Raw genomic sequence first — 27,784 nt, 5'->3', positions numbered from 1 at the left:
GTGAACATCTGATTTCTGGAGTTCTGTATCCAAGGCTTAGGGCTGAGCTAACATGTACACCACTTCTCCATATTTTTACCACTGCACCTTTGCCATCTTCCAGCCAGGTGTGACTTTGCCATAAACCTTCTCCTGATGCAACTTTGATTTAGCCAAGAGCCTCTGGCACAAAGAGCTTCTCCCACGCTGCACCCTAACCCAGCACCCAGCATCATTAAATGAAGACAAACACACGCTCATACGGCTATACAGTCAAGTCACTTCTCATCTGGACACATTTCTGACGGTGGCTGCTGTCATCTCTCTGCTACACTTTCAGCTTTAAAATTCAGTGAGAAATCTTATAAAACAATGCAACCTACAAATAATTAAATGTTAATGCCTTTTAATTTCTGTTATACTCATGACTGAGTTTCTCATAGTGTGCTGATCTTTTCGAACCCCACCGTCTCCTGATCCACTCAAATGAGATATTTCCCTGGTGAATGTCTAAAGAGGTAAGCGAATTATTAGCTCAGGCTACGCATGTCAGGTGCTAAGCATGTGACTGCTGGCAAAACAAGTAAAATGCTTTAGGAGTATGTTCATCTTCAATAATATGCCATACATGCTTGAAAGAATATATCTGTTTTCAATAATTTACATTAAAAGATGAGATTATCATCTTAGAGAAAACCTATAAATCAGGAAAAAAGACCATAAATGGAAAAGCCTATAAATGGAAAATATGGCAATATATTTATGACTTCAAGTCTTCCGTTTTTTTCAGGATGGAGTGAATTTATATGTGTGTTTACTTATATTAGCAGATCATGTCTTTATTCTTAACTCATACTTATTAAAAAAAAGAAAAGAAACACATTTTATTTAATTCTTTTCAAGCTCAATGGGCTGGAATAAAGGTCTTGTGAATACACAAACAACATATTTCTATAAAGTACTGGCACTTTATAATGTCTTTCCTCTACCTGTTCTTACACATTTCATTACTGGCTTGGCTACAATAATGATTGCCCTGTAATGGACTGGTGTCCCATTCAGAGTGTACCCTACGTTGCACCCTAATTTTTAATGAGGAAAACATTAGGAAATAGGAACCATTACAGGCACTGAGCCACAGTTTTCTGAAAGTGGACAGTGCCTTCAGAAAGTACTCATGAGTCTCCACTTTTTCAGCACTTTGTTGTGTTGTAGACTTCAAAATGAACTAATCTGACTTTTTGCCATCAAATAACACACAATACCGTGTAACGACGAAAAGAAACATGTTTTTAGGACTTTTGTGAATTGGCATCTGTCAGGTAGCGAGTAGTACCTGGTTTTTGCCAGACATGACGCTTGCCCTTCAAACCAAACAGTTCAATTTCAGTTTCATCAGACCAGAGAGTCTTTTCCCTCATCCTCTCAGAGTTGTTTAAGTGCCTTTCGAAAAACTCCAGGTGAGCTGTCATATGCGCTTTACTTAGAAGTGGCTTCCATCTAGCCACTCTTCAATAGAGATCTGACCAATGGAGTGCTGCAGGGATGGTTGTCCTTCTGGCAGATTCTCTTATCTATACACAGAAACTCTGAAGCTCTGCTACAGTGGCCGCTGGGTTATTGGTCACCTCCCCAAGCCAGTGCCTTTTCGCCTGAATACTCAATTTAGTCCAATGGCCTACTCTAGTCATGATGTCTGAAAAGTTAAGAAAGTCTTGACGATTCAAAACTTCTTCCATTTGACTATGATGGAGGCCACAGTGCTTCTGGGAACCTTCAATAGATTGTCAATTTTGTATAACTCTCTCCAGATCTATGCATGAATCCAATCTGTCTTTGAGGCCTACACAGAGTTCCTTGGACTTTACAGCTTGATTTTTACTCTGCTCTGCACTGTGAACCATAGAACCACATAAAGGGGTGTGCCTTTCTAAATCATGTCTAGTCCAGTGAATTTGCCACAGGTGGACTCCAATCAACTTCTTTGGTGAGCTCAAAATTATCAAAATAAATAGGATGCAGCTGAGTCCAATTTGGAATGTCAAGGTAAAGGTTTTGAACCCTTTTGTAAATTAGATATTTCAGTTATTAGTTTTAATAAATTTGCAAAAAATTCTAAGAACTTGTTTAACTTTGCCATTATGGCCTATTGTGTGTCAATTTATGACAAAAAGGATCAGCTCAATCCACTCTGGAACACATATCCATCACAATAAAGTGTGGAAAAAGTGGAAGGGTCTGAATACTTTCCGAAGGCATTGTATGCATTTCTAGTTTATGCCAAAAATAAAAAGGATTCCTTGTAAAGATGAAATGAGCAAAAAGTTCATTCTGCACATGTACTACATGAAGTCAGAGGTGTTGCTTCATCTACAAAATTAAGTTTAAAAAAAAATGCCATGACATAGCAAGCCTGTAGACCATTGCATAAATGTAACCAAAGTAATACAAAGATTAAAGGAAAAGAGAAGGAATGCACATAAGCAGCAATAAAAGGTGCATGATAATTTGAAGAACAACTCTATGAGTACTGGAGTTATTGCAGGCGGAACTACATGGTGTGAAATATTAGCGGTAACTCAGCCAGAAAAGTCTGATTGGTTCTAATGAACAGAGCATTAGGAGACATTCCAGATGGTGGCAAGAGGTGGACATGGAAGTGATTCTTCTTATAAGTCCTCCCTTTTACCTGTTTGAACTATTGCTATCCACCATGAGTGCTCTTGTTATGGTTTTAATGATATCTGTGCTTTTCTGTGTCTGGAAAAAGTCAAATTACACTTTTCAAAGCTTTGAGAATTTATTCCTCGGATCCAAGATGGGAACAGAGGTGGGGAAGTGATGCTCCTGCATTTCTCCCACCAGGCAGTACTTGTTTACAGGCCTTTTTATTGACATGCCTGTAATTGTGCAAGACTGGCTATCTGCCACACCAAACTCCATTCTGCCTTATCTCCATGACCTTCTCAGGGCTCCTGTCCAGCCAGCTGAAAAGCCCAGAGAAAATGCAGATCATTTGATTCCCTCCTTTCAGGGCTGACATTCACCTGGCTTGAACGGTTGTGGGGAAGGTGGCTGTTTCACATACCCTGTTTTCACATACCCTATCCTGATCTCACCGAGTCACCACCCTGTCTTCAACTTAATTCTTCTCTCTTTTGGTGCACCAGCATCACAGACCATTTTTCCCATTTTCCCATTCCATACCCTCACCTTCCCCTTGCTCCAGTGAGCTGAAACCCCCTCCCCTGGCTCCCCTTGACAGTGTGTCTTCACAGTCCTGTTCCATCTTCCCTGTGGACTCTTGCCTCTCACCTTGCATCACGTAAGTGGTGTTACCTGACATGTAAACAGTTCCCAAGAATCAATTTCCTGGGATATCTTCCCCTGATTGTGAGAAAGGTCCTGGTCCAACATCTCTATTGTCAACCTGATTCATTCATTAGCAAGGACTCAGCTGAATACACCATTCACATACACACCATTTATCATGCATGTCTCCTCATGCAACCCTCCGCATTATTTTCCACTGACGTTAAATGATAATCGGCTTGGTAACCACCTTAGAAACGGTTCCATTTCCCCCTGCTCCTTATTCTAGTTTATTCATGAGTTTGTCCTCTCCTGCACTATATGAAGGGGGGTGTTAGGGAGCAGTCTGCGTCTGTGATGTGTGCGAGTCTTGACAAATTGTTGCCATCGTGCTATGTGTCTGTCTGATAAATGCAAATTTCAGCAGATGTAATGCACACCCTAGGCATGAATTAGGGGAGGCCCATTCTGAGGCTGGGAACTGGGGAAAAAAACCAAGAAATACAGGTGGGAACCTTGTAAGGCAATTGCTGCTCATATTCAAGAGCCTGGGGGTAGAGAGTGGTGCCCCAATGGGATTAGCAGCATTGGAGAGGTGTTTAGGGGTAATGGCTGTATGGAGTGACTGCTTCCTGTGAACACATGTAGGCCAAATTTTCCGGAGTGGTAGTGGCATGAGGAGTCGGATTAGTTAATGTCTGAGTCCTGCCACCAATGGAATGATGCATAAGAGGCTCAGAGGACAGATGAACCATAACGGCTGAAAAGAGGTGTTTGGACAGGGGCACTAAGGCTGAGGCCAATGTGTCACAATGTGATTGCTTGTCTTGCTATGGAACTGTACTGCGATACACCAGACATCTGAATCATAGGGTCACCTGAGGGGGGTGTGCAATGATTCAGTATAACATACTGGTTATTGACCTTATTTTTCCTTGTACTCTCAAAAGTGCTAAAGCATTGTACAAATCTTGACACTGTAAGTCACCTCAGCCAAAGGTGCCTGTTAAAGAATTAAAATAATCACTGCATATAATAATAATAATAATAATAATAATAATAATAATAATAATAATTGGGGGCGCGCGGTGGCATGGCTGTGTATCAGGTCTGGGGTTTGAGCCCTGCTTAGGGTGCCTTGCGATGGACTGGTGTCCCGTCCTGGGTGTGTCCCATCCCCCCTCGGCCTTGCGCCCCGTGTTGCCGGGTTAGGCTCCGGCTCGCCACGACCCTGCTTGGGACAAGTGGTTCTTGACAATGGATGAATAATAATAAAAATAAGGGTGTAGCATCATCTTATGTGTCCTGAATAAAGTTTGATTTCATGTCGGTGTAGGCATGGGGTCTCCACGCTAGATGTTCTATGAGGATTCTACCAGCTGAGTACAAGTTTCATGAGAAACCGTCACAATTTGGTCCCGAGCATCGTAAACAAGAATTACTCAGAGAGGTGTCACAGAAGTGCTTTTAGAAAGCTACACTGACAGATGAGTCAAGCACATGCAGCCACAATGGGAAGTTCAACAAATTGTATTTTTTAATGTAAGGAATAAACTTTAAAAAGAGAGTGAGATATAAGCTGCTTTCACAATTTCTTTCTGAAGAAATGATTGGTTTAGTATTAATTTGTAGTTTTTGTCTGGCGATAGAACTTTTTCCACTTTTCAAAATAATACAATACCTGAAGTTGTCCTGATAGTTCATTATTCCTACATCTTACGCTCAGAGGTTTATAAATCAAGAGGTGCATTCACTTCACACCGATAAACTATAATGAATAGTACTTGAGAGCTGATAAGATCATATTTTAAAATACCATAAACACTTGTGTCTCGAGCTCATCAGTTTTATCCGTTGTGATGTGCTCTTGGTGGACGCATTCAGTCAATGTCACATTTGCATCAGACATTTTGGCAAACTGACATGAGAACCGCAGCATCATCTATAAGTGAAAATGATGAATCTATCATTAATAAGTGAAAATGCAGCCACCTATATTGGGCAAGGCAAAAAGACACCTGTGCCACACCTAAAAGTAATGAATTTCCTACCTGCAAATGTGCAATTCAACAAGCATATTTAACTGTGACCCGCCCACAATTTGCACAGCTTCTAATGCATGACAAGCTGTATCTCCGTCAAACTAGGGCTCATGATCTTAAAAGGAAAATTATGATACTGTGTTGATATTTCAGAAAATATGAAACTGCCAGAATCAAGACAATTTAAAGCATATGGTTACTATCTGAGTATAGTGGTTCCAAGAATTCAGTCAATATTAAGAGAACCCTGAAGAGGATATAAAAAGTCTCAGTTGCTAAAAATTACATCTTCAGTTTAAACAAAATGAGGAACAACTATATGTATCATACATTTGGTTAAACTCTCATTAGTGCTTCAGTTAAAGTCACTGAAACATTTTACCGTCAATCACACACACACATTTTCGGAACCGCTTGTCCCATACGGGGTCGCAGGGAACCGGGGCCCAACCCGGCAACACAGGGCACAAGGCTGGAGAGGGAGGGGACACACCCAGGACGGGACGCCAGTCCGCCGCAAGGCACCCCAAGCGGGACTCGAACCCCAGACCCACTGGAAAGCAGGACCCGGTCCAACCCACTGTGCCGCCACCGCGCCCCCCTACCGTCAATCAATAAGAAAGAAATAATTATCTTTACAACAGTAATTCTTTACACTATCTATCTATCTATCTATCTATCTATCTATCTATCTATCTATCTATCTATCTATCTATCTAACTGTGAGAGATAAACCAAAGCACAGCAAGAACCAGCACATAGAGGTATATCTGGTGGACTTGACAAGGTAACACAACACTGCCTTCTGGGGTGAATGTGTTGCTTGATTCATCTCAGTGGATTGGAAGCCAAGAACAAGTGGGGTCAAGACATGAGAGAGAGGCAGGATGGAAGCGACAGTCTGCCAGGAGACAGTCTCAAGGGATTGCATGTCATGTTGGCAGAAATGAAAAAGATGGAGATGAAGAGGATCAGAACAAGGACTAAAATGGCAAAATGGGATTAATATCGTAGACTTATGGGACAATCACCAAGTAATGCAACAGGCACAGAACAGCACAGGAGGGAAGAAATGACTTTGCAGAACATAAAATCTAATGTACTACTATATTACACAGCTGAAAATAGCCATCAGAAACGGTACCATCTTCAGGAGCATCACAAAAAACGTGGTATAGTGTTTTACTTTATAGAATATAAAAGCATGCTATCAATGCTTAAGCAGTTAATCCAAAAATGAAATTATTCAAAGATTAACACAGAGCAGACTACTGACAGGGTGACAGGGTGGATGAGTCTTCACCCTTTGTCCTTTTCTTTCTTTATCAGATTGTGGAGAGATGTCTTCAGCAAAGAAATTGCAAGTAGTGTTGTTCTCCTAGATGCCCTGTAGGGCTCCACGCCAGGAGCGGGCACATTCAGCGAGGGGGTGGAACATTGTGGCGGTCCGGTGGTCCAGCGGTCCACCAGTCAGCTGTTTGCTGGTCGCTCCCAGTCCCTGCTGACCCCTGCCTGAAAGCTCCACCAGCACACAGGCATCTTGCAAACTGTAGGTGCTGTGGTGTTAACTGGATTTCTTTCTTTTTTGCTGTTCCTCTGTACTGACAAATTTCTGCATTATGTGCAATTCAAAGCTGGAAAAGTTCTGACTCACTGTTTCTACCTGCTTCTTTTATTTTGCCTGTACTGGTATCCTGCCCACCATGAGCCATTAACTCTAGGCCTTCACAGCACTAAATAGCTAAACAGGGGCAAGTACATGGGATCCATTTAAGTACTGACAACAAGCTCCAAAAAGTAAAAAGAAAAACAACTGAGCACATAACAATTATGTGAAATTTAGCCTAAACGTGTATTTTTAGGCTTAAGTTTACAGTATGCTAAAATCAAATCTGTAATACTTGGTAGGATTCAAAGGTACCAAATTCGTCAACTGTAGCTCAATAGTTACAGTCTGCGTTCTGACTCAGTGAAGATATATCCTGTGTTCACAACAACTCACATTAACTCCACTATTAAGGTGGGCCCAGGAATTTATCTTGTAACAATACTGCAGTTCTCTGGAGCCCTTTTTCAAAATAAATAGATGTTTAAAAGCAGAGGTTATGACCAAATAGGGGTCAAGGATTTGCTTCATTATGGGATATGTCCCTGAAGTAAGGATTGCAGACTGTTACAAAGCAGACCACATCATGGACTTCACTCTAAAACAGTACTGTAATGTAAATTTCTGACGTTGATATGGTTATAGAATAATATAAAGATGGTATGGCTCTAATTCATGTCAGCTATGACTGTTTTTATTCTGCATGATACTTAGAGAGTAATTTTATTGCCTGTATTTTTCTGTTTCAAATTTCATTTCTTTTTTACTGAATTTATTTAAAAGTAAATCAATTTAAATAAGGCAACATGTAGTGTGATGGTTAGAGCTGTCACTTGCAATATATTTTTATGTTAATGACAAATTTCAAGCATCTTGATACATTAACAGAGAAGCCAGATGTATTGCAAGTAATCTGAAAAGCTGATGTGACCCTGGACTAATCTCGTGTGCAATGAGGGCATGACTGGAGTGGCGTTGCACAGATGAGACACAAACGGAGCTGGGACCGCAGCTGAGATGAGCTGCACCCATGTTTTTACTGCATCTGTTTACAGTCACTGAGTCTTGTAGTATTTTCCGTACACTAAAAGCAAGACATATGCGACGCACTCCAGCTTTGAGAGTTGAGGCGTAAGGGTGGCAAAGAAAGGTATCCGTTGCAAACTATGACTAACCTTTAACCTTTAGCTCCAAAAGACAACAAAGAAACATGAGCTTTGGACCGTCCAAGAAGATAAGAAAATGTGACTTCATTCTTACTGACAGTCAGAGCACATCACAAACAGACTCCGTGTCAAAGAGCGCGAGACGCACTAATTGCCTGTGAAACCAGCAGATAATGCAATCTTTTTAACAACTTATCGAGGGCAGGCAGCCGAAGTCAAAATTCCCCCTTACAGTTGCATCATGTATCCATAAATGAGTGTCAGGGCTCTCACTGTGTCTTGATAGGCCATGTTGAAAGAGATCAAGAGAAGGGCGTTAATGGTGTGAGTAAACGAGCGTGCAATGAATCTCTGCTGACACAGGCGGCTTACGGCTCCATTGCCGTCCATTAGACTCATGTACAGGGGTGGCTGCAAGAGCCACTGATACTAAAACTGGAACAAATCACGGGAAAACAGGAACATTCAATATTACGGAAAAGATCAGCATTTAGAGACTAAATGCTCAAAAAAGAAAGAGCAGAGGACTTGACCACTAGTTCCAGCATTAACCAAATTTCAGCAGGAACGCTTCTTTTTCCTGAAGGTTTGTGTTTATTCAGATTCTGAATAAAATAAGGAAACACAAATCTGGAGCTTATTGTACAGCCACTTTAATTTCAGACCCTCTGGTTACAACACTAACCATTCGGTGCATGTCGATAGCAGCGGACTGTGAGTACTACCACGAGTACAGATCACACTGTACGGTACTGTGCAAATGCTGCCGCATAAGTACAAGGTGCATAAGGAGCTGTTAAGAGGTTAAGATGTTGCACTTTCCAGCAATTCTGTGTTTGTACTTTCCTCCTTGCTTAAATGAATGTTCAGACACGCGGTGTTCACATAATTAAACCACTCAGATGATTTTATTTAATTTTATTTTATCAGATTATTCAGACTATTTCAGACTACTCTGTACAAGTCTAGAAAAACATCCACAAAAGCCAAAGACATTCCAGTGCTTGAGGTTAACCAGAACTATGTTTCTACGATAACCGTGTTAACACTAAAAAATAAATAATTTTACTTTGTGCTGAATATTGTAATGATAGGCCACTGTGCATTTGAAAAAGAGTTCCCAGGTTTTATATAATAAAAATGAGCAAGTTTGTAATTAAACAAGAGTATGATTCACTATTCAGTGCTCAGCTCTTGCTCTCATCCTCCCTAATCCTGCAGTATTTAAAAGTCCTCAGAGACTGATTCAGCACAAAAATGCTCACTAAAGCAGAGAGCACTATGCTGGACACAATGCAGCATGTCTCCTCTCTTCTTTTCTTCATACTGTATTAGTGTCAGCAACTGAAAGTCAGAGGGACACAATGGATGGTACTGTATGTACACTTCAGGGGAAAATATCAAAGGAAATGACATCAAGTTACAAAACAGATAAAATAAAGGTTAATGAAAATCTAAATAACTTTGCTTTCGTACGCGCTTTCAAGCTCCACAGTGACCCGCTGATCAAGACCACAGTGAAGGATGGGGAACCTGGCAACAGCAGCATTCTGGGGCCTGTGCACCCATCAGCCTTGTTCCCAATTTCTATGTTTCATTAATACAACAGTACCTCATATTCCAGTCAGTTCTCCTAACAACATAGTTACATAGCTCCGTTAATTATTCTGCTTAATTTTATTTAGTTGTAGTTTGACCATTCCACTTAAATTTACTTGCCATGCACACAAATCCATGTAATTTTGGAGTAAATGCTCAACCTGCAAGAAGCTTCATATGTATCTTGCCTCCTCATCTCTTCTCCTCATCAAGTTCAAAGCTGTGGTTTCAGCCTACAAGACCATCGATGGATCTGCTCCGCCATACCTGCAGGATTGGACCTAATAACTCGCTATGCCACAACCAAATCGCCACACATGAGTTGGCCCAAAAGCCCAAAGGTTGTCAGTTCTGGCTCAAGCATGGTGGAACGAGCTCCCTCATTCACTGAAAACTCCCAAATCTCTCTCAACATTCAGGAGGAGCCTCAGAACATATTTCTTTGGGACCTAATTCTCACCTGATCTCACATCTGCTTTACAAACTTGTAATGCATTTTCTGTTTAAAAACAAAATGTACACACTTTCAATTCAATCTGCAGCTCCTTGGGTGGTGTATGCGAGAAAAAACAGCAGTATGGAACTCATAGACTCTACTTTGTGAACTGCATGTCTGCATCTCTGTCTCTCCATCTGTTGGTTAAACCCACTTTTGTTTAATCTGAGTTGTGTATTGCTTTGGAGAAAAGTTGACAAGTTGAATGCATGCAAATGTAAATGAAAATGTCTGGTACCTCATTTGAAAACACAATTCTCTTAATTTGTTAGGAATTTTATTTTATCTTTATTTTATTTGAATGTTACTTCATTAGAGGAAGCAACAAGTGCAGTGGTTAGAGCCATCTCTTCCCAATTAAAGGACTTGGGTTCAAATGCCTCCAACTGTAGTGCCCTTGAGCGAGGTTTGAAGTCACCTTGCAAAGGCCGAATACATAATATATAATGATATTAGCTTCAGCCAGTAAGTTTCTTTCTTTTATTTGGATGGGAAAGATTTTGAAACTTACATAAATATAATAATTCTACCAGGCAATAAACATACCTTTCTTGCATTTATTCATTTAGCTGACACTTTTCTCCAAAGCAACTTACAATGGTAAGGTTACAATTATTTACCCCTTTACACAGCTGGGTAGTTTTGCTGGAGTAAACGAGGGTAGGTACCTTGCTCAAGGGTGCTACAGCTGGGGAGGAGGCTTGAGCCTGTGGGTCCCAGGGGAGTTGTTCTAACCACTACACTACACTACAGGCTGTCCCCCCACCATGTGCTTTATGCCTTCATGCCTGATACAGCTACCTTGTGTTTCTCCACTTCTTAACTCATTATCCTTTTGACCACCATAAAGAGGATCTTTGGTTTGCTTATTTAGTGATTTAATTTATTCTGTTTAGCGGTTTTGACTGACTAAATATGTTTTATCCAGCGCCAGGCCTCCTACAGGGGTGGGGTTCCGGGCCACATGTATAGAACACTGGGTTAATACACACACACACACACACACACACACACACACACACACAGTGCATGTTAAGAAATGTCTGTGCTTTTCAACCTCTTAAAAATGTATGGACAGGTGCTTTTACTAGCTCTGCTCTCTGGATGTTCCCGATGCTACAAAGTGCACTAAGCTCAGCGGTGCGCAGAGCTCCTCGTCTTCATTGGTGCTTGCTTTGCGGGTGTTACCCCATAATTTCTCACCTGCCTCTTCCCCGCCTAGCGCTTTTAAGACGGCCGTTGCTCATGAATATTCGATGTACTCAATGTGCGTGCATGCTGGAGCCGACAGCCAATGGTCACAATGGCACCGTTGATTGACAGTGTGACTTTTAAGACAAGATTTCCCTTTTTCTTCCAGAATATGTGCTAAAGTAACTTTTGGAGAATAGCATCATATGCCACCTGGGCATCACTGTGCCACATTTTAAGTAAAGAGCTCCTGTTCCTTTTCATAAGCCTAAATACTATACTCTCGCAAGCTGATGTTGATAATTTCTGTTGAACATTAGGGTCTGATGTTCTGAAATGTTAAAAAAAAGTCCCCAACTAAGTAACACACACAAATGTTAAAAACAAAGATATTATGTCACTGACAATAACATACTGGTGGGAGTTCGGTGCCATCTGCAAATGCTCCAGATGAGCAGATTTGTGCATGGAAAACTAACAACTGCTTTGCTGTATTAATCTTTACCTCATACTGTATGCTCACGGTCACATCGAGATATTTCACAGCACATATTAATTAACATATTACATTTCATAAAGAGACATTTAGCTTGATAGGGATTTCTTTGCACAAACTTAATGTAAGGCAATCGCCCTACAGCTATACGATCCCACACTATAATTTGCATGGATGCATCAATAACTGTCCAATTATTTAAAGCGACCATTGAGATTCACTTGAACTATGCATGAATTTTAATTCACTACCAAGGTGAGATTTTTAGTGCGTCTTCCACATTTAATAACTTTCTAGCAGCGTAACCTTCACCGATCTGTCGTTTCTGCTCAGAGACCTTCTATTCAACAAAATATCACCATGAGAAATGGATCCTAGCAGGTGTGCTAAATGTTCTACTGGCAATAGTGCCACAAGCTTCTTTTAGTCCCCTTTTCACTCCCCAGTTTCAGTGTTTACAAGTGTGCATACACTAAAGCTAAATTAAACTAATTTTTAGCATCTTGGAGGACTGGACAGATTCACAACTCACAGCCCCGGCAGTAAAGGAGCACTGGGTAAAACAAAGCTTGGACAGTGCAAGAATGATTCAATTAAAGAGCATTCCATTCTTCCAAACAAGGAATAAAACCCCATTTACTCAATCATCATTGAAATTTGGGAATGAATAATTGAGGCTAATCAGGGCCCCCTCCCAGTGTGGGTGTGCACCTTGCAGGACCCTTTGGGAGCAGTTCTGTATGGGAGCTGATAACACATTAACATGCTGGCCCAGCATCAGAGCAGCCAGGCTCCTGTAATTACTGCGGTGCGTTGGCACTTTGGATCGGTGGCTCATACGGAAAGAGCATTTTGCTTCCTTAGCCCACATATCTTAACATGTCTGTGTGCGCAGGACGGGGTGTGTCCTTTTTTGCACGAGTGTGTGAATGCGTGCGTGTATCTGTGTGTGCGTGTGTGTGTGTGTGTGTGTGTGTGTGTGTGTGTGTGTGTGTGTGTGTGTGTGTGTGTGTGTTTCATGCACATTTTTGAATGTAGCAGCGTCTTTCTCCAAGTGGCATTTTGTGCATTGGTGTACGCACGTGGAGTATGTTGGAGTTCCTGTATGTAACAAGCAATAAGATGTCAAATACACCCACATTTATTAAGCTGTGCCTGCATGCTGGAAGCTGTGCCATAGATGTGTGTGTCTTCTTAAATACTCCATTGTCACATTAAAAATAGCATGTGCAGCACACCCTTCCTGATTACACCCAAGACTCATTTAACATGATTTTTGTGTACATCCTCCTTTAAATTTTATGAACAATTAATTGTTTTGATCTTATTTCTCTCTGTGGAAAACTATAAGATTTATTCGAAATGGAATAAGCGACCTCTGTGGCTACGGTATAATCACTGAGAGCTTAACATTATAAAGATAAAGAGGGAGTTTGTTTGTGCAATGAGTAAAGAATAAAAAGTTAAACTCATTTGGTACTGACAGACAATTCATATCAACCTGCAGATTTGTAGCATGTCATAAATAAACCATAGATCTTAGACAGAAAGAACTTTAAATAGTACAACCTCAACCAACAAAAAGAGAAACTATGAGAGTACTATGAGAAACTATGAGATTTTTGCTTGCTTGTATACCTTATAATATTATTGAAAAAAAAATTGGTAGCAGGGTATCAGGATTTGTCTATCCTTTGTTCTATGCACCTACTTGAACGATGAACCTCGGTGCAGCAAGTGGTAGGTAAACTAGGTTTACTTGAGTCACATGTCTGCAGCTTTGTCTATTTCTCCTAATGGAATGCATAAATTGTACTTTTGCTGAGATGTATGTTGCTTTGGACAAAAGTGTCTGCTAAATGAATAAATGTAAATGTAATGTACAATAATAATAATAACATGATTATTACAATTTATTGTATTATAATGTTACTTCATATATGTACATATTTATTTATTTATTGGCAGAATTGCAGACAACCTAAGAAGCCCTCCTGTCCATGCTACTGCTCCATAATGGCCATAAAGTGAGGAGAGGTTCTTAATAAATTCAGAAACAAAGAGGTTTGCCATGACCAATTGGGATTTCATAGCTAAGTGTGCAGAACAATGAGAGGGTGGACGTGTCGCCGTCTTCAAGGAGAGAAGAGCAGAAGGCCCCCGGAGGACATTACTGTGGAGCTCGATAAAGAAATCACTGCACGAAAACCCAAATGTGCGACTGCCCAGCATCCTTGGCAGCCAGTCTGCTGCCAATATTAAAGCTTCAAAGTGTGACTGAATCCAGGCATTTGCTGGAAGTTACCGCATTGTTTTCAGTGGCACGACACTGTGTGGGAACTCTACAGCACACTTAGGGGCTTGCAGACAAAGCTACTAATCCAGGATTGGATACAGCCACGTATCAATTTAGGTACTGGGGACCAGGTGGTAAAGTGGTTACAACCATCACCTTGCAATTGGAGGACCTGGGATAAAATCCTACTCCCACCACACCACCATCAAAAAAGGTACTTAACCTGAATTGCTTCTGTAAAGACTACCCAGCTGTATAAATGAGTGTACATATTATAAGTAGTTTAGTGTAGTCTACCAGTGTAAGTTGCCTTAGAGGAAGGTGTGACATTAAACTAGTTAACTGAAGTTGAACTCCATGAAGTTTAAAAGTGAAAGCCCTCACACTGAATGAAGTTTACAGTAGTGATGTAGGAGCCATGTGAGGAACCCAAGGGAGGGAAGGGCAGTATGACTGGTATGACTGGTGTTCTATGGTTACTATAGTGTATAGGCCACACTGGGAAACATAAATGAGACTAAAAACAGCAAAAACAGCAAAAACAGCAAATGAGAATTTCAGGAGTTTAGACAAGTGGTTGGGAAATATACACACTGAGGGCTGCGGTTCTTATACCCTTAAGCCAGAACTTCATTTAAATTCCAGTCCAAATGTGGCTGCGTAATTTTTTTTTTTTTGGAGATGTAAAACTGAGCAACAGCCTCTATAAATAAAAGCATCCACCGAGGAAAGAAAAAAAGGTATAAAAGCAAGTGAACTTAATTGTACGTTGGTCATTACAAACACATGAGAAAGACAAAAAAATCAAATAAAACAACACAGTAGCACCAGTTGTCGGAAGAACGGAAATAGTAACGATTACTGAGGTTGAGTCCCCATCGCGCAAAAAAAGAAGTGTTTAAAATGTAACAAGGTGTTACGGTAATTATCGCCTGTAAAAAACAGCGTCAGTACAAGGCACAGAAATCACTGCAGGCGCTGTAAGATTCCTGTCTGGCTAATTCAGGAATTTTAAATGCGAAAGCCACAAATCTTTCAGATGGTGCACATGTACACAGTATGTGTGACACATATACACAATACGCACAGTAATTAAAACATTTCCTTTCTCTTTTTCCTTCTGAATTTTAAAAGCAGTGTTTTTTTATTAGGTCGTACTGCATCTAGCAGATGGGAAGAAGTGATACCAAAGATGAATAAAGGGAAATGGAGCAAGAGGTCTGCAGCCGCAGAGGCCCACAAGTGGAAAAAAGAACGGAATGAACAAAACGTCTATGTATGTTCTTGTCTGTCTGCGTGTGTATGTGTGTGTGAGAGAGAGAGAGAGAGAGAGAGAGAGAGGCAGTATGTGTTTCTGTGACCTTCAGAGGGGTTATATTTCATCTCTATGTTTCATTAATTAGGCTTGAAGACATTCTTTGTGCTGATTGGCGCAAAGGAAAGCAAGTGTGCTGGAAGGGAGCTGAGGATAGACGAAGTGGGAGAGCGATAAAAACAGGAGCAAGGAGGCCAAAGCCGGGCCAGGCTTGTAGCTGCTCCTTCCTTCCTGTCTAGGGGCAGGGGGTGGGGGTGGGGGCAGAGGGAAGCGGGAGGAAGGGCGGCAGGTCAATAGAGCTGTGATTTGCAAGCCGGAAGCAAAAAGGTGGGAGATAACGCTGGACAGTGCAGATTAACTGGCACATGGATGGGGCCCCAGGCCAGTTGGCTGAGAAAGACGCTTTTAGTGATCTAAGACAGAGAGAGATGGACTGAACGAGGTTGAGAAAGGGAGAGAGAGCCTGCCGGGGAGCCGCGTCATGGGTCTGTGAGGCACCAAGAGAGGGATGGAGAGAGATGGAAAAAGACAAACTGCATGACGATGAGAGAATGAGCAAGGTGCAACGAAGGGGAGCGGGAAAGGGTGGGACATAGAAGGAACGAGGGAGAAGGAGTGAGAGAGAAGGACAAGTAGCTGGACGGGGGGGCAAAGAGAATGCAGCTCAAATGGAAAACACTGCAAAAACTGCTGGTCCTTGGAAATATCCAGTCCAGCACAACAGCAGGAGGATCACATGCACCAGGAGTGAGGACCGCGGTACTCGACAAGCTGGGAAGGGTGTCTCGATTTCTGTCTTACATTGTCTCATGGGGTAGATGGCCAGGAGATAGATACTGAGACACAACCCAATGGATGGTGAGAGGGGAGATACTGCAGCCTAACTGACAGTTAGTGGACCTGAGGCTTTGTGGCTAAACGGACACAAAGATGGCTAAAGGAAAGGCCAGAGTGTAGCCTATGCGTCATCCGGGTAAGATGTGGTGACGGTATGCTTCGCAGCTAAACTGGCACCCTGAAGGCTCAAATAAAGACCAGATTGTGGCCTCTCTGTCACCAGGAAGACATCTGCCAGTAGGAGGTTTTGTGGCTCAAGCACCACCATAATGACTAAGGCAGTGTAACTCAACTGACACCAGAGTGGCTTTATTTGGGACTGCGACATGAGGGATGAAAGGGGGAGGAGAGAAAAGTCCGGTCCCTGTCTGACATGACATGGCGATGACAACAGTACAGAGAAGGCAGGGATAGGGGGCAACGGGAAAGGCAATGGGGAAACACTAGCACAAATGACACTGGAGACAGGTACAGAGAAACGCTTTGCGGTTCAGGGGAAACCAACACGTTCCAGAGACAGTGAGAGAGACAAGGACAAGTAAGCAAACATGCAGATGCGGCTCGAGCCGTACAGTGCGGTGCATAGAATTACAAGGGGTTATAAAATTACTACATGGGGAGCAGCCAGAAGAGCATGTAGGAAAAGACAAAGGAAATAGACTGGAGCATATTTAGGCACGAGGCAGATCCCTAGATGATGGGCAGCAGGGAGAAAAGTGGTGAAAAATGTGGTCTCTGCTGCTCAGAGGTGTTCTGCTCTTGGGTGAGTACTTAGCCTACAGAGCTCTAGTGAAAACATCCAGCTGTTTATGTGAACTACATTTGCAGGCTCTGGAAATAGCTGTGGGAATAAGGTTCAACATGCAAAAATGAGCCAAATCTAAAAAACACTGATGCTATGGCTTAATGACCCACAAATATTGATTAAACTTCTGTAGTGCGGTGGTGCAGGGGGTTTGGCCTGTCCCTCCTTTCTGGTGGGTCTGGAGTTCAAGTCCCGCTTGGGGTGCCTTGCAGCAGACTGGCATCCCCTCTGGGTTGTGTCCCCTCCCCCTCCAGCCTTGGGCCCCTGTGTTGCTGGGTTTGGCTCCAGCTCGGGACAAGTGGTTTCAGTGTGTCTGTCTGTCCCAATTTTTGTAGTAGTTTTTGGTCTAGATCAAGGTTTTAATATTTTCTACTTACATTCTGTCATAAATAAGACACTCAACATACAGGTTCCGTTATATTTACATTCATTCATTTAGCAGACACTTTTCTCTAGAATGAAGTATATCTCATAGAACAATGCAAAGAGCGAATTACAATAACAGGAGGTGAGATTTGGATGCAAACACTTGATTCTCAAAAAGACTAATTTAGATCTACACTTGGACGGACATACAGACAGACGTGCAAAGAGCAGAGAACTCCTGCCTTTACCAGGGCACCATCAGCACAACACACCACCTTAAAGATTTCAAACAGTATCACACAAATGCAAATGTACATTACAGCTGACCTTTCACGCGTAATTATGTGACACAAATGCAGAGTAAGGATGATGAAAATGACGCCGACATGTTCTGAAGCACACAGCCGTTTCTCACTCGCTGAGGCCCAGGTCTCGGCGCAAGCTGTGCACGCAGCCACATCCGTGTGAGAGCTGTGTTACTGACAGGTGACGGGCCTGTCCCAAGGGCACAAGTCAAAGAGGGCCGCGGCTGAGTGTGACCCACAAAGGCCAGGCGGACTCTCTTACCCTACAATAGGGCCCAATCTGGTCAAATTGAAAAGCTCACCCCAGGGCTCTCTCTGCCTCTCTCTCTGCCTGTCTCAAAAACACTCCCCTGTCCTTATCAAACAAAGATGAGGAGTCACCATTTCCACTGCACTTAGAATAGCCGCTGCTTCCACAAAGGGCGTGCAGTGGAGGGTCTCGGTCCGGCTCGCTTCAGAGAGCTACTCGAGGGAAGGGGAAAAAAGGGAACTCCACAGTACGCTTGGGCACTTGGAGAGGATTCCAGACACAGAGCAGTTGTATCAATGCCATTGTCCAAAGAAATTATGTACCTTTAGCCACAGCTTTTCTCCAAAGCAACTCATAAAGTTAAGCTTTTCACAATTACTCACCCATTTACACAGCTGGGTAATTCCCTAGAACAACACAGAGTGAGTATCACACTCACAGATGTCCTCTACAGAAGAGATTTGAACCTACAACCTTTGGGTTGAAAGACAGCAGCTCTAACCATTAAACTACCAGCTCCCCCATAGTGAAAAGACAACATGCTTGTTTATTTCCAATTACCTTTGTCTGATGCATCTCAGTGATGTTAGGTTTGCATACTAACTTTCTTAAAATGATTTAGCCGTATACTCAGCTGGGTAAATTTTACATATATGGAGTAAAGAGTAAGAAGAGATCAAAAGTAGAGCAGCAGGGGCAAGGACTTGAACCAGTGTCCTTCAAATAAAAGGGGGCACTTCTAACCATTTATGCTACCTGCTGCAGAAGGCTACCGTTAAATGGTGATCACTTTTAGGAGATGTTTTCAGTTCAATGCCAAACAGCCTTTTAATGACTAGTGGAGGCCCAATTTCACCTGACAACAGGGATGTTTAAACAAACTAAAATAAGGTGTTCAGTTACCAGGTCCTACCGGTATTAAAAAAAGATGCCTCTCTACATCTCAATTTGGTACTTAGGATAAGAGCTAGAGAAGCAATCAAGGGAAATGGGTCATAACTGGTACACTTTTGGTTTGGGCTGAAGGTACAATATATTGCACCTTATGCCCCCTGCACAGAGGCAACATCTTCAGGCTCTTGCAAAGACCTGAAGGGAGAAAGTTAAGTCCCGGTAGTTAAGAGTATAATTTAACATTACGGACCATGATGCAATAAGAGACTGTTTAACGCAAGCAGTAAACGTAGATTATAATATTTAATAGTTAATCCAAAACCATTCATAAGTATTTTTGGGTGATGAAAGAGAACCAGTGAGCTGACAAGCAGGGTGGAATTAAATTATCCTGCATATCAGTTCCTCTTCAACCCCTTGATGGGGCTGACAGCACACCTTACTGTAATCCCCAAGCATAACAACTGTTAATAAGGCATGCTGTACCCCAGAACACCTCATAACCTCAGGAGTCTGTTTCTACAGCTGCCAAAATTACAGGAGTTGTAAAAAAAACTACACTCAACCCCAGCAGAAATAAACACTGCATACAACCCTGGACTACAATGCAGAGCAGTGTTCCTGTCCATTCTTACAGCACAGAACAGCCTTGCTGCCCCTGGCTAAGTGGCTTGTTGGCTCCTCCCATCTCGATGCCCCCTGGAGGAGAACAGTGTGTCAGCAGCTGACGGAAGGACAAACGAAAGCTATTCGTCTGACTGTCACACTGAGATGTGGCGTAAGCAGATGCTCAGACACGTCCTGCAGTCTGCAGTGAGAACTCTGGGATTTCTATCAGATTTCCCTGCCTTTCTGAATTAGCTACTGGCTACCTTGATGTGCACGTACACACACACACACACACACACACACACTCCAAACCTTAGATGCATGCAAGACAAAAAGCACCCTTTTGTATTTGTCCCCTTTTAAACTGAATTGCGTTGTTTGTGCTCCCACACATGCCTATCTGAGTATCCCCCTGAGTATCCCACCTCTTTAGAAGCTACAGATTCAAAGTCTATGGTGCACTGACAGTATACAATGCTGGGCAGGCATGACGTGACATTGAAACAGTAATAATGGCATGAGCTTCTGGCTCCTGTTTAAGGGCTGTGTAATAATGGACTTGATCATAGCTCCATTTCTGTCCAAAGCATGTCGCCAGCAAGGTGGACACAAGAGCCTGGTTTGAAAATCACTCTGTGTCAATAGAAAACACATGTGTGTGGTAACAGCATATTTAAAACATCTCTTCAGATGGTTCAATTATTTATCTCCTGAGAAGCTCACTTCCCCTTGCTTTCAGACCATACTGAGTTGCAGTCCAGGACATTTATTTATTATTAGAAGTATCCCTCACTCGCGCGCTGTCCATAACTGCTTGTCCCAGTCAGCGTCGCAGTGGTCTAGAGTCTATCCCGGAAACACGGGGCATGAGGCTAAGTAGGGTAAACCTTGGTCAAGGATGATTGCCATTATTACCATTATTATGCTTTATTATGCCATCTGTGGTAGTTTCGGGTTAACCATTCAGCTCAAGGGTACATCAACAGGGACTCTCCTGTGATATGAAGCATCAAGTGACTCTTCAATTCTGGATTGTCATTCACTGGCACTGACTGGAGGCTGCCAGCAAACTGACACTGCTCAGCTGAGGTGAATTGAGCAATACTGGACGCTTTACTTGTCTTCCTGCAGCTTAGTGCTCCCTGCCAGGCCCCTTTGAGCTGCCGATTTCTATCTGGAGATGTTCCGCTTCTCCTCCAGTTGGTACAGTGCTCTGTGGTACAACAGCAGAAAATCTGCACTGTGCAAAGAGTGCAGGATGGCACATAGCCATGGATCAGTGAAACAAGCAGTTGGATAATACTCAACTGAGATTTGGGGGAAAAAGAGAATGGAAATCCATCATTCATTATATTTAAGAGAAAAGCACTAGAAATCCATGTATACAGATTGCCAAGATAAACACATATCAGCAATGAGCGGTACATCACTCAACTGTCATGGACCCAGTGAACATGGAAGTAACATTTCAGGATTCGGATCCCATTCACTTAGGTTGTGGACAGATTATTGGGGCAATGGATGGATCGGAAAGACTCACTCGCAGGCAGAAGTAAACAAAGTGCGAGAATGGAACGATCCACCATTGCATAGCACTTCAGGCTTGTTGGAATCACTCAGTGCAGTGAGGTTAAGCAGCAGATGATCCCAATTTAATCAATTTAGGGGCAGTGGGACTCACGGAGTGACTTTCTCTGGTCGAGGCCCTTGTTGTTCCAATATGTTTTGTCACTAACTGGTAGCTATAGCTGGCAGACCCACAGGTCCCCTGCTTTCCGTTTGCAGAATTGGTGGCCTTTTGCTGTCACTGTGATGGTGCCCTCCATTGAGCCCTGTGTTATAATACCAGAGAAACTGTCTTTGGGTTGATGCTTTGTCCAGCAGGCACAACATACCTGTACCAGGTTCACCTGGTAAGACATCAGGCAGACACTGAGAGTCAGAACACCATGATTAACGAATGTGTTTAATATGACTGTGATTCAGATGCAATCATTATGCAAAAAGGACACGCAAAGCAGTACAGCGCTAAGCCCTTCCTTGCCACCACAATTTCTCACTGTTCAAGTGGGCTGTGCTCCTGTGTGCTGGCTGGACCTCGACACTGCCCTGCTAGTTGCTCTCCTATGTCTAATATATGACAGCTCCACTTATGCGGAACACCGATGCACACCTAGTGCTTTTAACATCTCCTCTGTCCATATATTTACATTTATTCCTTTAGCTAACACTTTTCTCCAAAGTAATATGCAACATTAAGCTTCTTACAATGATTTACCCATTTATTTTTAACTTCAACACTTCAGTGTAAGTACCTTGCTCAGGGGTACTACAGCAGGAGGTGGGATTTCAACCTGGGTCCTTGGAGTGCAAGACACCAACTGTAATCACTGCAGTACCTGCTGGCCCTGTACACACCCCACCCTGTACACATTGCTCCGCTATTGATTTGTATTTTACGGTGTCTCCCAGTCCATACTTCTGCTGGCTGCACTTGCTCTTTGTCTTTCCCAGGTCCCAAGAGGTAGACCAAAGAGCTCACATCAGAGCTGCACCATCACGAGTGCTCTCCAGAGACCTTCAAAGACAGCAGTGCATATAATAATTGTTTGGGCAAGCTCTTTACAGTAAACAGATTTGATTGTTTTCACTCAGCAATAGTTACATTGCATCATTATGGAGTATGTGTGAAATATTTTTTACAGTTACTAATTAACTTATTGTTACATTTGGACAAATGCAGCTGTTCTTAAAGAACAAGTTGCTGCCTCTAAATTCTATACTGTTGGAATTCCTTTTCAAAAGTTGTGATTTGACTCGGATGAACAGCTCCGCTAAATAAAGCTATAATAGCAATAATAAGACTGTAAACAAAATACAGCAATTGTCAAAAACAGTCACGCATAACACATTTTTTTTATTGCGATATGGCAGGAGGTGGATCCATGGCATGGGGCGTGGCTGAGCTTGATGCCAATGGGTCTGGGTAATGAAATTCAGCTGCCAGCTGTTGTAGAACAGTCAAGGACAAGATATAAGGCAGCTCTTCCAAAGATGGGGAAGTACTGTGAGAACTGAGACAACACTGAGAGGTGGACGGTGAGATGAAGAGCTCCCTGCTGTTGTTCACTTTTGTCAGTATTTTTGCCTTTGTGTATCCCCATTTTTTGACTGTGCTTTAATAAAAGCCAAATCTTGTTGGAAAGATGATCATCCCAAGCCTCTGTCCTTCCCATGTGTCCACTCCACCCACAACCAGAGCAGCAGACGGTGTAGTGGTTAGAGTTGCTCCATTTGGACTCAGAGGTTGCAGTTATACCCTTGAGAAATGTATATAAAAAATGCTTGATCGTTCCAGTAAAAAAAAATGCTTAGCTGTATAAATGTGTAAATAATTGTAGGTAGTTTAAAATAAGTCGCTTTGGAGAAAATGTGTCAGCTAAATGAACTAATGTAAATGACTGGCCAAATCACACAAATATGTAATGTCTCTGCACATCCCTCTTGGTTTTCCGAAAAAACACATGAGCAGGCATATGGCCGAATGCCATCATGCACTGGAAACACAGCTGTGATATGTGATGTGCCGTATTGTACTTTGATGCAAATAGTGGCAGAGTGGCAATGCTTGGGATACAGGTCAGTCTGATCCCAAAACAACCTGCCTCCCATTCTCAGGGCTAGAGGATTGAGCCGACTTTGCATATGTAATTGACTTTTCGGGTGAAATGCTGTCACGGTTCTGTGTAAGGGACACAGTACCTATTTACAATTCCAAGTCCACCAGGCAGAATGCAGGAGTGCAGGAGATGAGCTCAGCCAAATACCCCTGGGACTCGGATGAGGAACAGGCTGCAGGCCCCATAAACACAAGTTCCGCTCCAGATTGCAGTGACATGGCAGTGACAGTGTTGGTACCATGCAACTAGAGGGAGGCCTGGGAGAACACTAAGTGATATGAAACACAGCACAAGTCAACCAACCATCAGTTCACGTATGCTTCCCTCAGGCAGCACTACTGATACTGCAGAGCTGCTTATTTTACTTTAGTTATAAACCAAGAGCAATGTTTTCATAATTCATTAAGCAAATTTGAATAGGAAAGTAGCATATTAACATATTCATATATAAAAAAATCAATTGGTTGATTACTGGAGCAGAAAATGTCTGAACAAGTGAATTGATGCCAGATGAATAGCAATGAACATCCACTCCTTGTGTTTAGCCACAACGGTATGTTCTTTCCTTCAAAAATTAAGGATCAGTTAAAAGACCAATAAGAGGAAAAATCTTTGAACAACAGCCCTTCTTATTTGTTTCACAAATTGGTCAGTCAAGCACAAAGCTCAGAACATGGTTGTAGTTCGACATGGTCAGTCAAGCACGGAGCACGATATGCTTTACAGCCCTCCATGATCGATCAAGCAGAGCGTTACATGGCTATACTGCTGTCTTTTCTGTTTAGCACACAGCATTACACGTGGATACAACAGCATATCAATAAATGTTTATGGAATGTAAATGCTTTTCATCGCAATTACAATCCCGCAGTCCAACATGCACACAGAGCACTGAGCTGTAGGTGGCTGAAGGCCCACCCAGTCAATCGAGCATCCGGGCCAGCTGAGCACAGAGAGCAGCACATCAACACTTGTAACCGAGCTGCTAGAGGCTATAAATGTTCAGACATACCACATAGCTACCTCTCTACAGCAGGAGCTGAGTGTTTTCTGGCCTCTGCATGTGTAATGTGCCTTGTGAAGTGGTATTTTTCATTTGGTTCAGACTACCTGCAGGTGTGACCGGGTTCGTATGATTTACTGTGACAAGGATACAAGGCCGTGGCATCAATCACACTGTGGCCAGCTTCTTCTGAATTTTGATTTATCCCAAATCATGCCCCACCCCGCCTCCCCATCCTGCCACCTCCTATCCTGTCACTGCCGCCTCTCCTTCTAGCCAAAACTGTCTCAGACTTCCGTATCACAGTAGCACTATAGAAATATAAAACAGTGAATTATGGGTGCATTAAAGACAAGCGCTACCAGTTTTCAGTTAATAGCACTCTTGTTATATTTAAATATGCATTTCTTACTTGAAAATCCTTCTGGGTGCTTCACAAAAAAGAAAAGAAAGGAAGGGAATAAGTACAAAAATAAGAACTAAATGTTATAACTACAGTGAAGAACACACACAAATTTGTGTTTTCTTGTTTCTTTTGATGGTAATCATATATAAATTAGTGTTGTCTTGTTTTTCCTGATGGTAACTGCTGAGTGACAGACAATGAAGTGCAAATTCCAGTGCGTCAGCTGCTGAATTTGTGGTCTTTGCATTTATACACTTTTTAACAGTTTCTAAAGGTATTATACAAAATGTACAACCACAACACCACAGATTTTATAGGAAGTATTTTGATTGAAACTTTTTTTTTTTGGAATGTCAGAGAATAAGTACATATGAAGGTTTTTTTGGGGGGGATATTTTAATAAATAAGCTGTGGATGGTGATTATGGGAGCAGGATGGTGCAATCAGTGCGAACGTATTCAGGGCCTAACTGCTGCTAGATCCACTTTCCAATCAGCACTGGCTTGATTCATGGATTCTGGAAGATTCTCTGCCTCCAGCAGCTGACCCTTACCTTTCCATGGAGGCCCTCCAGGGGTCTACTGAGGTTGGCTGTGTTGCACTTGAGATGGAGCAGCGACTCCCCGCGGCGCTCCATGCTCCCAGGAGCCCCTCCCTGGCTTAGCTTACCCCCTTCAGGGGTGGGGGTTGCCCGCTGGACCGCGGTGCAAGACAATCCCGTGAAGCTTGACGGCTTGATTGTGAAGGCCTTCAGGGCAATGTTGGGGGAGACCTGAGAGAACACAGTACGCAGAAAAGAAAAAAGGAAGCAAACAACTAATCATTGTTGAGCTCAATGCACAATGCAGGATCCAGGGGACCCCAATATCTAACTCAGGAAAATTGCCTACAACAAAATGTTAATTACTGGTATGAGTGCTCAGATGAGTGAGGGAAAACATGACCCATTACTCTTGACTGATTAGTATGATGAGGATAAAACATCAAGAACCACACACACATTTCCAGAACCGCTTGTCCCATGCAGGGTCGTGGGGAACCGGAGCCTACCCGGCAACACAGGGCATAGGGCCAGGGGACACACCCAGGACGGGACGCCAGTCCGTTGCAAGGCACCCTAAGTGGGACTCGAACCCCCGACCCACTGGAGAGCAGGACTGTGGTCCAATCCACTGCGCCACCGCACCCCCCCCCCGTCAAAAACCAGCTTCACAGAAAACATTAAGCCAGCTGTTTGTATAACCAATAACACAATTCTATAATCTGAAGATGAATATCATTATCTATGTATCTCCAAAGCAATGCAGGGTGTCAAGCTACTACTTATCATTATTTACCATTTATACAGATGAGCAATTTTTACTGGAGCAATTCAGGGTAAGTGTTTTTCTCAGGGCTGTTACAGTTGGGGCAGAATTACAAGTCAGGGGATGTAACCACTGTACTACCACTTAACTGTTATGCTATTTGTTCACCCTGCTTGAAGAAATAAAGAAGGGGAATAATTTAAAGAAATTGCCTGGGTTCCATTGGAAATAAATGACAGTTATATAGTTTGTTAATGATGGATGGATGGATGGATGGATGGATGGTTAAAATGAATTTTTTTTCCCAGGATCCTGTCATACCAGTTTCATAGGGACAAGATTTAAGAAAATGTTTGTTTGCTTTCAGCACCCATAAAAATTAATGTATTTAATGTATGCATTTACAGCCACTTAACTCCAGTATATGCAGTTCTCCTTTCTTTCTAAATCACACACTGTTACAATAAACATTTTGAACATACGCTGAAGAAGTAGAACACACTAAACACAATGAGGAGGCAAACACAACTTCCAACAGAGTGTACTTTTCATCCTGGTATCTCCTGCTGGTGGGAATAACTCCCTACTTCACACCCCCACAGACCTTTTCTAAAACAAAAACTATAATGCATCACCTGAATCTGCCTCATTTGCTCATTTTGCCAAACAGCCATGCTAATTACTAGTCAGCTTAATTAGACTTAATCAATCAATCGGTAAATTGTTCTGAGGACATTAAGATAACCATTACGCAATTAAGTAATTAATCATAATTGACCATAACTGTATAATTATCATTCAGATGTGTAAAGATGAAATCACATTGAAAACCAACAGCTTCATCACCAAAAGACAGTCCCAGGTTGAGTCAAGAGAGACAATTGCTTAGGGCATCTACTGAAGTTCTCATGTTCTTGTTACCACAGCATGTCCAGGTAAATACGGTATGATACACCTCTACATCACATAAAACTACTATGAGAGTTATAGTAGAATATGCCATGCAGCTAGAACTACATTTACTTAAGTAACAGAATAACTTACATAACTTACAGTTTACTCAAATATATTTGCCAGTGACTGTGTGTGAGAGAGAGAGAGGAGAGCACACGGACAGGCCGAGGGAAACGGAAAGTGGCTGAGTCCTGGGGCGAAGGCATACCTTTGATATGGCCTGTGTGTGGCTGGTGAGGGCCAGGTCAGCGATGCGCTCCACACACTGCACCATGCGTGTACAGGCCCTGGCCTCGCTCTGCGCCATCCAAAGAACATGCTCCTCCACCTGCATCATGTTGCTCGCGATGTCTGATACGTAGTCCCCAAGCTGGGAGATGAAAGACAGCCCAAAACTGAAACATATCTCTGTTTCTGCAGACATCCTTCCCCCACCCCCACTTACAATTAGGGAAAGGACAATCATTGTCTTGTTTTTTTCCCTCCCTTTATAGATTTAATTTAGATACGCTTCCCAGCAGCACGTAATTACTTTCTTTGGGAAGATGGTTAAAATATTTACATCAATGTCAGTGCAAAATGCTTTTTTCCCTTGATACAATGAGGTTGCTGGTAATAAAAGCAGACACAGTGATCCAAGTGCCTTCTTATCATTTAAAAATGGTAACACTGAAATAACAGCCTGTATGGAAGATCCCTCATGAAGCCCCAAAGTCAAAGTGAACACGTTCCTTCACACCAAAGGACAAGAAAACAAGGGGTGTTCTACTGCTTTTTCCAGATTGTGGTCAAGGTCAGAAGTGATTTATTACCATGATGACCCTGTTGTCTATTTATCAACTTATTTAAAGTCAGTCTTATAGAGTGTAC

At 42.4% G+C, this 27,784-nt stretch overlaps 1 protein-coding gene across 2 annotated transcripts in view; it reads right to left on the bottom strand.

Moving 5' to 3' along the window:
- The window catches only part of adgra1b (adhesion G protein-coupled receptor A1b), a 131,276-nt gene that overhangs the window by 50,515 nt on the left and 52,977 nt on the right, over nucleotides 1-27,784 (bottom strand). For both annotated transcript variants that reach the window (XM_029254380.1, XM_029254378.1), the window contains 2 exons: nucleotides 27,123-27,284; nucleotides 25,207-25,425 (listed from right to left, as the gene is read on the bottom strand). In XM_029254380.1, coding sequence (XP_029110213.1) covers nucleotides 25,207-25,425; nucleotides 27,123-27,284 — 381 coding nt within the window. The remainder of the gene's footprint in view (nucleotides 1-25,206; nucleotides 25,426-27,122; nucleotides 27,285-27,784) is intronic.

The sequence above is a fragment of the Scleropages formosus genome, chromosome 8 (assembly GCF_900964775.1).
Source record: "Scleropages formosus chromosome 8, fSclFor1.1, whole genome shotgun sequence".
Classification (NCBI taxonomy): domain Eukaryota; kingdom Metazoa; phylum Chordata; class Actinopteri; order Osteoglossiformes; family Osteoglossidae; genus Scleropages; species Scleropages formosus.
This window is presented reverse-complemented; position numbering and strand designations above follow the sequence as displayed.